At 36.6% G+C, this 14921-nt stretch overlaps 1 protein-coding gene across 1 annotated transcript in view; it reads right to left on the bottom strand.

The window, feature by feature from the left end:
- Window positions 1-14921, bottom strand: part of OTOGL (otogelin like) — a 152670-nt gene that overhangs the window by 5406 nt on the left and 132343 nt on the right. The window contains exons 49-57 of the mRNA XM_047785805.1: window positions 14070-14177; window positions 12333-12434; window positions 11716-11820; window positions 11590-11630; window positions 7051-7114; window positions 5799-5977; window positions 5250-5354; window positions 2942-3061; window positions 1129-1174 (exon numbers count right to left, since the gene is read on the bottom strand). Coding sequence (XP_047641761.1) covers window positions 1129-1174; window positions 2942-3061; window positions 5250-5354; window positions 5799-5977; window positions 7051-7114; window positions 11590-11630; window positions 11716-11820; window positions 12333-12434; window positions 14070-14177 — 870 coding nt within the window. The remainder of the gene's footprint in view (window positions 1-1128; window positions 1175-2941; window positions 3062-5249; window positions 5355-5798; window positions 5978-7050; window positions 7115-11589; window positions 11631-11715; window positions 11821-12332; window positions 12435-14069; window positions 14178-14921) is intronic.

The raw sequence follows: 14921 nt of genomic DNA on the forward strand, positions 1-14921 counted from the left end.
CACTATTCTTATATATTTATGGGATTTAGCCCTTCATGGAAGAAGTTCAGAAATCTCCCTTGAGAGGCATGATAATTTGTATCTAAGAATACAGCCCACACAATGGCATTATTAACCTGAATTGTGTTGTAGCCATTTTTGCCAAAGCTTCTCTAAACAATATTAAAAATACTGTTTACGCCGGGTCTCCTAAAACTTCTATTTTTATCCTGACATAAATTCATAAACACATAATGAAAATGGTTTCATGAACACCCCTCTACTTTATTTCAGGCCTTAAAATTATTAAAAAGCACTATGAAGTAAAACTCATCATTCAAATAAATATAAAATTATTGTATGCACATACAATTTGTCAAAATAATTATGGGAAATTTTATACATATGATTTAAATATAATTCACTAAATTGGCATTTCTCAAATGTATTATAGAGAACCAGAGATTTGTTCGAAGAGGTTTGTAAAACATGCTCCCTGTCCTCATTGGGGTCTCATCATAACCCACTCTGCGTAGTCCAGCTGTTCAAAACCCGTCTGACCACAGGGCACTTTTAAACTTAAAACCTATTAAAATCATGTGCCATACCTTTTGAGAAATGCAACAATAAAGGAATTTCTAATATTTAAAGTAAAATTCATTTAATTTAAAACTTTACTTACACTCCAGAAGAGAAACATTAAATTACAAAATAATCAACCACATGACATAAAACATTTAAATAATATACATTATAAAATTTGCTTCCCTCATTGCAACATGGGAACTGAAATTTTATAAGAAAAGTCCTAATCATGAACAATTAAAATCAATCAAACTGGAGTTCCCGTCGTGGCGCAGTGGTTAACGAATCCGACTAGGAACCAGGAGGTTGCGGGTTCGGTCCCTGCCCTTGCTCAGTGGGTTAACGATCCGGCGTTGCCGTGAGCTGTGGTGTAGGTTGCAGATGCGGCTCGGATCCCGCGTTGCTGTGGCTCTGGCGTAGGCTGGCGGCTACAGCTCCGATTCAACCCCTAGCCCGGGAACCTCCATATGCCGCGGGAGCGGCCCAAGAAATAGCAACAACAACAACAACAAAGACAAAAAGACAAAAAAAAAAATCAAACTAATGTAATTTGTCCTGACTTACAGATCTTGCAACAGCCTTCATTGTAAAGCTTTATAACTCCTTCATTCTAGGAAGACAGAAAGAACAATGTTAAAACACAATGTTTGTTCATTTCTTCAGACGAGAAATAGGAAACTAACTTTCTCAATATTTTTACTAAATATCACAAATACTTCATAGGAAAATGATTGGGATTTAACTCTTTCCTTCCTTCCTTCCTTCCTTCCTTCCTTCCTTCCTTCCTTCCTTCCTTCCTTCCTTCCTTCCTTTCTTTCTTTCTTTCTTTCTTTCTTTCTTTCTTTCTTTCTTTCTTTCTTTCTTTCTTTCTTTCTTTCTGTTGTCTTTTCTAGGGCTGCACCCGCTGCATATGGAGGTTCCCAGTCTAGGGGGCTAACTGGAGCTACAGCTGAAGGCCTACACCACAGCCACAGCAACGCAGGATCTTAGCCGTGTCTGCGACCTACACCACAGCTCATGGTAATGCCAGATCCTTCACCCACTGAGCGAGGCCAGGGATCGAACCTGCAACCTCATGGTTCCTAGTCGGATTCATTAACCACTGAGCCACGAGTGAAACTCCAGGAATTTAACTATTAGTATTAATAATTTTTATTTTTTTAATTAAGAGCAGATATTTTGCTTGAAATTTATTTATTCATTAGTAACATGAATAAGAGTGCAAAAAGATTAACCTACTTAAAAGAACATACTTTAAATACCACAAAAAAATTCTTAACCAAATCAAAGTATTAATAGGTACTCTAGATAGAGGCCATTATATTTTTTAAACTTCTTGAAATAATCTAGTTTTTGAGACTAAACTGAGTTATTGAATATATAATGAATGTTAAAATGATGTCTCTTTTTCTTTAATATTTTATTCTTCAAAAAGATTCCCCACTTTAGTATGTCTCTTGCCAAAGGCTAAATTAAAAAAAATATCATTGATTATCTTTTGGAATTCTTAGAGTTACTAACTGCTTTTAGTAACTTGCTAATTGTAATTCAAGTAAGAGTAATTCACTCTACAAAAAGGAATCTGAAAAAAAAGATGATGCCTAAGATTCTTTCAAGGGCTGAAATTCTATTATTTGAGTGCATATATGTCATATGTCATTTGCCAGCCAGCTAGTTAACCATCATCACTAAAATGGCACATCTTGAAAAAAAAGATCAGTGAAACTAGGCTATTTCTCTACATTAAAAAAATGTTGCCTCACACAACAGAATAAAGCTTACTTTTCATTAGGGATTATTAGCTCCTAAATAATTAAGACTACAAAGATCTGCCCCCAAAAATTGCATGACTTCCAAAAATCTATTCTTATTGGGCTCTTCTCGAAGAGAACAGGGAATTGGAGGGGCAAAACTAAAGGCTCAGCAATGCGCTGGCCTGTGCTGAGTTTCACAGGGGTCCACGCTCCGAAAAGCTATGGCAGATTTCCCTGCTGCCAGTGTACATTAAGAAGTGAATGGTGCCATAAATCTGCTATGTGTTGAAGAAAGAGAAATTTGACCAAGTTTTCATCAGTTCGTTTATTAATCCATACTGAAAGAGAGGCAAAGGTGACTGATCAAAAGATTTTCAATACTTCCCTCTTCTACATATTAAAAACCATTCAGACACAGTCAAAATTACTTGGAATGCCATGTGTCATTCAAAAGGTCAAACTGAGGGAATGTCACAGAGCTTTTATGTATACGTGAAAATAAAATATTTACCCAAATAAATAAGCCACAATGTATGTTATGTATGATCTTGGAAAACACATGCATGTGTATTTTCTAAAATAGATTTAATGTTAATTTTTCTTAGCTATAACAAAATACAAACCATTTTGCATTCAGTTTCATTAAAAGGGGGACAGACCACACTGTAGTTCAGAATCATTGCCCCTTCGTCAGTCTTCACACATTCAAATGTAGTACAATTATAGTGCCAAGTACTCCCCTCCTAAAACAGAAGAGAAAGTTACCATCTGCTTATTAAAATCTGCTCTATTTCTTAAGTGAAATGTTTCCTATCCTACTGAATCCAAAGTCAGGATCCAGAGAGCTTACTGTGACATAAAATGTCCTTCTGGGAATGTCCCCAAACTTATCTAAAACGATACAATATGTGGGTGGCTTTGGTTTCAGACTAGAACTGAGATGTAAACGTGAAATAAAGCAATAAAGAAGCAAGAAGCAAGTGGGTATTTTTTTCTACTACAAAATTAATTATCTAATGTGGCCAAGTGTCAAAGGTCTTGCTCTAATATTCCCTCACTAATTATAAAACAGCAAATCATATTACTTAGGACACCCCCTCTCTTGAGGTTTGTTTATTTTTCCTTCCACTCCCTTATCACAAAAAAGTTTTAAAAGTCTTTGGATGATAGTGATTACTCAACGAGTGTTCTATTTTTCTATATCTTCTGGTTATTTGAAAACCTATTGCTATTATTTTAACAAATTTTCAAACACAGTAACTGTTTTCATTCCCGATTTCAGAGTTCCTATTTAGAAATAAAATAAGCTAAAAATAATTATTACATAATTATAATTCTGTAATTATTGATCTATATTTTTATTTTATAACTTCATTTTAAAATGGTAGTCAAACTCTGTCTTGAAGATTCCTTATGGACCAGCAAAGAATTCTGACAAACTTCTTTTTCTGAAGATTCTATTTTAATTTATAAATATCTTCAGATCCTCTTGAACCTCAATTGGAAAAGACTTATAAGCCCAGGTCTAAAAGAAGATAAAACATTCAAATGCAAATATTAATTCCAATATTAAATTCAGATAATACTATACCATTTATCTGAAGTCAATATTTAGTCGTTCCACAGAAATTAGATTTCAAGGTAAAGAAAGCTTATCTTTGAAAGAGCCAAGAGTTAACAATCTTGATGTATATTTACCTACATTGCATTACTTGCTGTGTTCTCAAAAATATTTTAGACATAATCTAGTCTTTTATTTAAATTTCAAGGCTATCACTGTGCTTACTGATTATATACACCGATGGTTCCTGGATTATTGACATTTATGAGTTTATGTTGCTCTCTTCCTAAAATCCCCTCATTACTGTGTATCTTCAAGCAGCCTGATTCCTTTTCTCTCACTGACACCTATGTCTCCTCAGCATTTTCAAGCTTCTTTTTTCAAGGCTCCCACTTTATAAATATATAATATAAGACAGAAATATTGCTATAATTAAACAGATAATATCAACATTATTTAAATCAATAACACTACACACTGTAAAATAATACTCTATGGGACAATAACATCTTTACTTTTCTTATTTAATAAACTTGACGGGTTTGGAGAAATCTGTTTTTCTTTTGTGTGTGTGAGTGACCCCACGCAATGAAGAACACCAGAAATAAGACCTCCATATAATCAGACTATTAACGGAAAGAAACTTGAGGATGGTGATAACACACTGGAGCTGCCTTCGTGTACTGTAAATCATAAAGAGATTTTGTGACCTTCCTACATCTGATGACATCACTAACAACTGCACTAAAATTATATGGTTCCATTCTCCTATTCTCAAAAAGGAAAGGGGTAAGTCCGTCTGAAAACTTCCACAGAGTTATTATGAGATGATGGAAGAATTCAGAATAATTATTTTATTGTTTTTGGTGGAAAGATATGGTATAGGATTCATTAGTCTTGGGATCTTTTTTTAAAATTTTTTCAAGTATTCTAAATCTCTTCTTATATTTACCCACTAAAACCTTCAATTCCTTCAATAATGAAGTACGAACATCTTGTTTCAGATTCCTACTAAAAGGCTTCATTTCAAATGAGTGAATAAAAGAATGTTGTTCTTTTCCTTGGCTCTAACGACTAGAGATCAACATTCATCGAAGCCCGTTCCTAGCATCTGGGGGGAAAGTGAGGATCTATTATAAAATAAGCTTGAGAAACAGTTAAACATGTTTCTTTACAGCAGGAATCAAATACTTTAAAATGTAACTATGTCTCCTGTGTTGTAAGTGTGCTGTAGATGGGTGTGCTTGTTGTACGTAGAACGTGTGCGTGTGTGTGTGATCAAATTTGTCAAATTCATTTGAACATCTTCAGAAAACAGCATGGAAAGCCACCCTCCATAGAGCACATTGTAGGAACTAAAGAATCCATACCTCATATACAACTAATGTTCCATTTTCCATTTGAAATTTGCAGGATACATTTTTGCAGGAACCACAACAATCATAATCACTTGGAGATGGAGTGTATACCTGGTGCTGTGCATTGTAATAATAAAAAGTTTAATTAGCCAACAATACTGATATTATTAATGAATTAGTTCCGAAAGTGCTTCCCAGTGTAACTGCATGCTCTCTCGGAACACCTGTAAGCATTTCTAAGGCTGATTTTGAGGCACTTCAAATAAGAACTGCCTTTACATACCTGTATTAGAAGCTAACTTTTACATCTAGCAGCCAAGATTCGCCAAGTAGATGTAACAAGCGTGGGTCAAGCAAGGTGTATAGATAATAAGACTCCTGAAGCTCAAGGTTATACACAGGAAGAGGAAACTACATTATAAAGCTATATTACACATTAAGAGATTATTGAAGAACTATTCAGGTGTATATTTTTAACTTACAGAGTATTGACTTGTTCGAATTTTATAGCTGTCATTTCAAGATTAACTCTCACTGGAATGACTTATAAAGAATACTTACAACATCGCATTCCTTTGAGCAATTCACCACTGTAATGTTCAAAGTGTGGAAGCCTGTATGGTTATCTTTTTCTTCCAGACACTCTGCCGTGTAACAAAAATCCCCTTCCAAGTACTTTATCATAGACTGGCCGGGATGCAATACTGACGCTTCTTGAAACACACACACATCATCCTTTTCTAAGAAAAGAGTCAACAAAAAGCACTATACTCAATTTTTTTTATTAATCAATCAGTGGAACTTTTATTTAAATCGATGTTTTTATCGTGATGTGCAATTTTTTCAAAACCAATCAAGATGTTTACCTTTATGCATTGTTAATATTTTAAGAGTTTACTTAATAATGAATGCAGCATGTAGCATTCCTTAATATACAATAAGAAATTGATCTCTAAACCCAACTGCTACTTGCTGCTTGATTTTCCTCTAAAAGCTACATACTTTGTAGCAGATTCCAGAATTTTAGCCCAAAGCGATCAGCAAGCTACTTGCTGTTCCCTCTCCTGGAAACAACATGACAATTTGGGGGAGTGGATATAAATGGGGCAAAATCTAAATCAGTAATCGTAGGTCTCTTCATGACAGCCTTGTAAAACAGTTCATATCTTTGTTGTTTTTAGAGAAATTTTCCAATTTTACTTTGTTGCAAAATAGTCCTATAAATCATATTTTACAATGAAAGCAGCTGATGTAATGTGCAATCACATCTTTAAAAAGTGCCTTAGAGTAGCCTAGAATAGGGATAAAGAATTCAGCTTGGAAGTCTTTGTGTCTTACCAACACTAAATTTAACTCATTTCGCATATAAAAATACTGAAGTTTCAAGCTATTGAACAAACTAACAAACTAATACTTAATATGAAGATTTGTTATTTCACAGAAAAATCAACTTTATGCTTTGCAATGTTAACATCAATAATTACAAAATAGCGAGCAAAAATCTCTGACTTTGAGATGTTGTCAATTTTTAAATTAAATTTTATATATATATACACTAAGAACTGTGGCATCAACTTATAAATACTGCGAGCCTCTGAAAAAGAATCATTTTAATGTCTTGTTATCAAGTGTCTCAGAATATTTAGGAATATTACAAAAGAAGAAACTAAAAAGGAAAAAGTATACTTTTATGCTCAAAAACTGGCAAATAGCTTAAAATGTGCAATATATCTCAAAAATTATTTTTATTTACAGTGAACACAAATATCAATAAAATTCATGATCATTTAAAAGTTACAAAAAATTTAGTTACCACAGAGATACTGTACACATCCACAGTCGCTCTGAAAGCTACGGTCTATTGCAGCAAATTCTCCCTATTAGGAAGATATTATTATTATTATTATATGACATACCACATGGCTCATTATGTTACCATTGTAAAAAGAATACAAAATATAACATCCAATTTGTTTCCTACTCCACAGCCACACTGCAAGTGCACAATAAATACGCGACAGTAAACAAGCTTTGATTAACCTACTGGTCATTTAATTAGTAGCCTATGGAAAACATTTACCAGAAACAATGTGATCACAGACCACTCAATCTCTCTAAAGTTTAATTTCCAAATCCATTACATGAACGAAAGTGCATAAGATTATCTTTATGGTTTGTCCCAACATTAAAATTACACTGTTTGATTCTGAGCTTCTAGTGGGCAACTGAAGATAAGAGCGTGTTTGTGAATCCTAGAAACGTTTCTGGATGGAAATGGTCTTGACCTGCTCTACAGAGGTGGTCCAGATCTCGGATGTCTGCATCAGAGCAAGGCTGCTATAGCAGGTGAAAAAGTATAGCACAGTGACTGACAGCACAGACCCAGGAACAAGACTGCCCTTGTGCCACTCGTGCTCTGCTACTTTCTAGCTGTGTGATCAAGGGTGGGTTACTTAGTCTGCTCCTCCCTTCCCCGTCTGTAAAATGGGAATAATAGCACTGCCTGCCTCTTAAAATTGTTGAAAGAAATAAATGGATCAACCAAGAGCTAAAAATAAGCTGACATACAGAAAGTAGTATTTTAAACATCAACTTTTCCTGGTGTGTTTAATTTTCATATGACATCAGTAATAAAAAACTAATTTGATTTTTGATATAAAAATAACTCAAGTAAATCTCTGGTAATGTAAAAAAGCGAACTTTTGCCCATGAGCTAATAATATCTTACTTTTTATGGTGTTTTACAAGTTGTAAAGCAGTTTCATAAACATTAATGTGTTGACATTTTATGACTTTTAGTCATTATACAATTTCAATGGGATTGTAAATAAAATATTAGAAATTCGGAGTTAAAGATAATAATAAATCAAATTCTCCCACTGTATAAACTACTCTAAAAGATTAGATAAGAAAGTATTAGGCTCTTACTCTTTTTTTTTAATTTCCCTAATGCATTATTTTTTTTCTACTGTACAGCAGGGTGACCCAGTTACACATACATGTACACATTCTTTTTTCTCACGTGATCATGCTCCATCATAAGTGACTACACATAGTTCCCAGTGCCACACAGCAGGATCTCATTGCTCATCCATTCCAAAGGCAACAGTCTGCGTCTATTAACCCCAAGCTTCCAATCCATCCCACTCCCTCCCCCTCCCCCTCGGCAACCACAAGTCTATTCTCCAAGTCCATGATTTTCTTTTCTGTGGAAAGATTCACTTGTGCTATATATCAGATTCCAGATATAAGTGATAGCATATGGTATTTGTCTTTGTCTTTCTGACTTATTTCACTCAGTATGAGAGTCTCTAGTTCCATCCATGTTGCTGCAAATGGCATTATTTTATTCTATTTATGGCTGAATAGTATTCCATTGTGTATATATAGGCAAAGAGATATCATTAACTCTTTTAAGTCACTTACTCACCTGTTTTTCAAGTTAGAGCCACAATGTCCACTGGGTCCTCTCAAGCTTAGGTGTAAATTTTTCTTCCTTCCAAAGCTGTTTCCTTTGAGATCTTATTCATATTCTAGATATACTTATTCTCATAAGTACCCAATTTGAAATAACTCCTTGAATGTTCTAACAATACTTAATACTATGTCAAATATGATGGTATTTTTTATTCTCAGGCAAATACTCCTCTCCTTTAAAGTCAGGTGTTTCCACTTTTTAGCTTTTACGAAAGTGCTGCCATGGACATTCATGTACAAGCTTTTATGTGGATGTATGTTTATTTTTCTTTTCTTTCCTTTTTTTTTTTCTTTTTAGGGCACGGCATATGGAAGTTCCCAGGCTAGGGGAAGAATCAGAGCTCCAGCTGCAGGCCTACGCCACAGCCACAGCAATGCCAGATCCATGCAGCATCTGTGACTTACACCACAGCTCACGGCAATGCCGGATCCTTAACCCACGGAGTGAGGCCAGGGACTGAACCTGCGTGCTTATGGACACTATTTGGATTCGTTTCCACTGCGCCACAGTGGGAACTCCCTGGGCATATGTTTTCATTTCCTGTGGATATATGCCTAGGAATGGAATTCCTGGGTCATATGGTAACCATATATTTAACCTTCCAAGTAACGACCAAGCTGTCTTCCAAAGCAGCTGTACCATTTTATATTCCCACCAGCAGCATATGAGGGTTCCAGTTTCTCCACATTCTTGCCAACATGCATTATTACCCGTCATTTTAGCGGGTGTGGAGCGGTATCTCACCGTAGCTCTGATTTTCACTTCAGTGATAGCAATGAGATCCTGCCATGTAGCACTGGGGACTATGTTTCGGATATGAAGGAACTTTTCATGTACTATTGGCCAGTGAATACATTCATTTGGACAAATGTCTGGGTATATCCATAAAATGGAATGTTAGTTAGCAGTAAAAGGATGAAGTACTGATACATGCCACAACACAGCTGAGCCTTGAAAACCTTATGCTAAGTGAAAGGTGTCACAAAAGCCACATGTTATATGATTCCATGTATGAAATACTAAGAATAGGAAAATCTATAGAGACAGGAAGTATAACTGTGGTTTCCTAGGGCTAGGAAGTTTGGAGGGGAATAAGAAGTGGCTGCCAAAAGGTACAGAGTCTTTTTGGGGGGTAATAAAATTGTTCAAAAGTTGATTCTTTTGATGGTTGCACAATTCCGTGAACATAATAAAAATAACTGTACACTTTAAATGGCTGAATTGTATGGTGTGTGGATTATATTTCCATAAAGCTGGTATTTAATAAATACTGCAAAACCTAACAGAGACTGTTTAGGTTGAAATGCATTTACTGTCTATGTGAATAAACTAATGTGATTTTTCAAAATACATCATCTTAAACACTGAAATAAGTATTTAGCAATCATTGAGAGTAACCACTCGGGCACAAAGGGTCAGGCGAACACATGTAGAAGCAGGAATGTTAAAAAAACAAACTGTCTTGTGTAAGCATTTGTGCGTATTTCGACCCAACCCTTGGTTTGGGTTGAAGATCTCAGAGTCTATCACTTACTCTCTCTAGACCTTTGTTTTCTCTTTTATAAAATGAGCTAAAACACCTACTTTGTGAAGATTCAATGAGATACTACAGAAAACTTTTTATATCAGTTATGAGGAACTGCAGAAAAATACAATATAATTCCACTCTTTTCTGTAGGTATGTATATGGTGCATACACAAAATAATCCAATGAGATAATTTTTATGAAAGTTATTTGTAAAGTTTAAACAGGTTGTGCGAATCACAGATGGTAACTCATCATGAGAGTAACTGTTAGGTTAATGCTTTTTAAAGTTAATTTAATTAATTTATTTGACATAAAAAATCTGTACATAATTGACGCGTATAACTTGACAAATTTGGAGAGAAATACATACCATGAAAGCATCACCCCACCATAGACCTATCCATTGACTCTAAAAGTTTCCTCCCACTCTCTTCTTTATTATTATATTGCGATAAGACCATCTAACCTGAGAGCGACCGTCTTAAATTTTTAAGTCTCTAAGACAGCACTAAGAAAGTACAGCCATTCTCTGGCATCATTTGTCCCTCAGGGTTGAAACTCGGCACCCTGCTTTTTAAATGAAACAGGGGCATCCTACGAGAGGTTCTGTTACTGTAAAAATGCCTCATTTATTCCCCAGAAGATAGCTTTGACATGGAACATCTGTATGAGTGTCTAATGATACACCTTATTTGAGAAGGAAAAGAAAAAGAAAATCTTTGCCAGAGAAAACATGTCTTCCTTGATAAATAGGGCCAGGAATATATCATCTTCCTTAAGTTTAAGAGGCATATCATGAAGGTAAATAGTTAAAGAAAAAAAAAAAAAGACTTGTAAAGCACCACAGCCTCCATCTAATGATTGAAGAAGTGACACCAGATCATAATTATTATTTCTAAAAATTAAACCTTTGGAATTTCTATATGGTTCCATGTTCACAGATAACTCCTAAGAAAGACAGACAGACACATGTTTATACCTCCCTCCTCCGCTAAAACTCTGCATTATTAGTGCACTTTCTTGAAGAATCACTGGGGAAACCCTTCAATATTGAGAGAATATATTTTTATATTGTGATTCATTTTAAGACCAGTGAACTTAACTATATGTAAGACTAGTACTTTCAGTCACCGGTGGAAAAAAATAATGTATTGCACTTACCCTTCTCAAGCAAAATATGAAATATCGGCTGTTCCCTACTATCAGAGCAGATTATTTTAATCTACTTCAATACAACTGAACAAGCACAATCCCATTAACTGAGAAGCAATCAGAAATGAAAGCGACCAAGGAAGAATAAACTGATTTAAATTATATTAAAATTCAATCAAAATGTGTGTTCTTACCACTTTACAAGTTGGCATAACAAGATTTTCACAGCTACATTCTAAAAGACAAAAATCAACATATGTATATTGATCAGAACATATTAACACAGTGCAATAAGACTTTAAAATCCGAAAATTAGTTACCACAATGCCATGTTGGACAACATTGACCAGATACATTTTCTTTCACAAGTTTCATATCTTCTGCACAGTTGAGCAGTGGCATAGGACAAAGGTTTGGCTCACACACTAAACAGAAAAATTACATGGGTAAAAAGTTATTTCAGGTAATTGCTGGTTTTCACTGGCGACCATTTAGCTGACTGCCATTGCTGATGCAGTGCATGGACTCGAGCGGACTCAGCTCTCCCCAGAGCTCTCTCCCACCACCCAGACTGCCCCGTGTCAGCGAGGACAGAACAAATGACTTCCAAGCAGCTATAACAACATTAGTAGACTAGGACACACTCATTAGGGCAAGAGCCCCGAGAAATGGCAGGGGGGCAAGAAGAGAGTGGAGTTCAGAAGGTCTAGAATCGCCTGGATCACTAGAAAGTCTAGGAGGAGGAGACGTCACAGCTAATCTGTTTTGGAGCGGTGATGTCATTACCTAAGAAGTGCTCTTTGATGTTTGAAAACATTAACAGGCCATTGCACAGGCTAGACCTAAACTGAGGTGTGAGGGGACAGTACCACCAAGGTGCACTGGCCTTCAACCTCGGACACACCCAGATGTGTTCCGTTAGTTAACGTGTACTTACCGCAGTAATACTGAGGGCAACAGACGTGCCTGGTGTTAAGATCCAAAGTGAGAAATTCCCCATCAGCACATAGCGGAATAGGCTGAGTGCAAGGTTTGCAAACTAAAGATAAACCAAAAAGGCAGAAGTCACAGCTGAGCAAAACACAAACTATCAGTTGAGATTACTGCGCACATAAAGTCAAAATAAAACACATTATGTTTAACAAAACAGCAAATAAGGAAGACAAGGAGCTAACAAATCTCCTGATTTGGTCATAAAAGCAGTGGCACCATCTGAGGATATTGCTTTATACTTTCCTCAGCGCAGGGACACTGAAGAACCATCTTACCAGAGTTACAGGGGATCAGGAGTTCAGGAGTAATCTGTTCTTGCTAGGATCAAAATGCCATTGACTGACTTCAGGTCTTTCTAATTCACTACTTTTGACTCCTCCAGTTTATGGAGGAGCATCGCAGCAGGCACCTGCTCTTCTGAGCGCTTCAGCATCCCTCTCCCAACGTGGATGACAAGCCTGTGAAAGAACGTGAGGAAGTGTCCTGCCCAGGCCGTCCTAGAGGGACTCTGAACAAAGGTGCCTCCTTCTCACCAGGTCTCTGTGCAGGGAAAACTCCACTACAGACGAATCGGAACCTCGTTCTACAGCATTCGAATCATAAACAGAAGGACATCGAGTCAGGAAACGGAGGTTGCTGACTCAATCACTAGTAACTGCCACCTGGAGCAGCTGGTTTCTCTCTTTGCCAGAGGCTGACTGTTCTGCTTCATCTCCGTCACGGAAAAGCTTAATCCCCCTCAGTCTGCCCAGCCGTTGGTCTGTGCCCAAGCTGGCCAGAATCGATCACTTAGTGCCCCTCGCAGTCAAAGCACCTTAAATGGGACGAAAAGACGTCCGCTGATCTTCACAGGTGCATCAGAAACCTACATCAATCACCAGTCTCTGATATGATCATTCTTCAAGGAAACCGAAAAGAGAAAATTCTTTATTTTTCAAAGTCCAGTTCATCAGACAATACACATATCACCAAACACAGTCACTTCCCAGGCACCTTTCATGGCTACCATTCTCTTTGAGATCATCAGACTCACACAGGAGACACAGAAGATGAAGTTTTAAAGAAGTATTCTGGGGGTTCCCTTCGTGGCACAGTGGAAACGAATCTGACGAGCATCCGTGAGGACACGGGTTCGATCCCTGGCCTTGCTCAGTCGGATAAGGATCCAGAGTTGCCATGAGCTGTGGCGTAGGTCGCAGACATGGCTAGGATCTGGCATGGCTGTGGCTGTGGCGTAGGTCACAGCTGCAGCACTGACTCGCCCCCTGGCCTGGGAACCTCCCTTTGCTGTGAGTGCAGCCCTAAACACACACACACACACACACAAGAAATACGCTGCTTAGTGGAGTCCTTTAGTCGTTTTTTCAAGGAGAGCCACGGCTACAAGAAAATAAGAAGAAGAACGAGGTGCCAGCCTTATTTTTAAAAATTGATTATATACTCTTGATTGTATGTCAACTGATACGAATAGACGTTGTCAACAGGAAGTAGCACTACGTGTAATAACTGTCAAGAATCATCTGAAATGCTGTACTTTCTTTTCTACCATCTTATTGAGTTGAATTTTTGCGTATATCAGCAGAATATTGGTTCCCATGACTGCCATGAAATTCACATCAAACAAGCCATTTTCCCCAGTCCCGTCCTCGACTTTGAGGAAATTATCTCACAGAAAACTCACCACAGAGGGGAGAAAAACAGCAAGGCTCCTCCTGCTGAACTTGAATCATGAATTGGTCTTCTCTGCATTCTGGTATCGAAATCAGGGGGCATTTGGATGGGTCACATTCTGTCCAAACACAGAGATATTTGGAAATGTGTACAGAGTGAGATGAAAATAAATGAAAGAGTGTGGCGCAGTTCTCTTTGAATTTAGTGGTAATTAGCGCATTTTAAAAATCTTAATCTTAGCACAAACACATAGGAAACAACAGGTTACTTATATATATATTACATACAAAATATAAAATACATGTAAATATATATTGTAAAAATATATACAACTTTCTATTAATCTCATAGAGATACTGATATATAGATATAGACATAGCAATAGATATATAGCTATCTTCTGTTATAAAATCTTAGCAGAAATATATAGTAAATGGCAGGTAATATTTAAAATATATGTGCACATTTAAAATACATATTTCCACAAAAATTAAAATTTTTATTTAATTAATTATGCATTTATTTTATTTATTTTCACACCTAAATTATAAATGTTCATTGTTTCAGAGGGCCCCCAGAATTTACATTTCATTCTATTTTCACCAGGGATTGCTGGGTCCTGAGACTAGTCATGCTAATATACAGCTTCAAACTGTTCTAGAGTCCCTTAAGGATGATTTCCAGGTGGTTGGATGCGGGGGGGGAGAGTAATTTTGGCTCAACTCCTTTGTTGACAATGAACTAATCTGAAGAGGTTTCTTGTACATCCACCAGAATGATGGGCCAATGGACTGCTGCCAAAGCTATCTTCACACATAACCTCAAGAGGCTACTACGGGAAACCCAGAGCCCCGGTCCCCTC

The sequence above is a fragment of the Phacochoerus africanus genome, chromosome 7 (assembly GCF_016906955.1).
Source record: "Phacochoerus africanus isolate WHEZ1 chromosome 7, ROS_Pafr_v1, whole genome shotgun sequence".
Taxonomy (NCBI): Eukaryota; Metazoa; Chordata; class Mammalia; order Artiodactyla; family Suidae; genus Phacochoerus; species Phacochoerus africanus.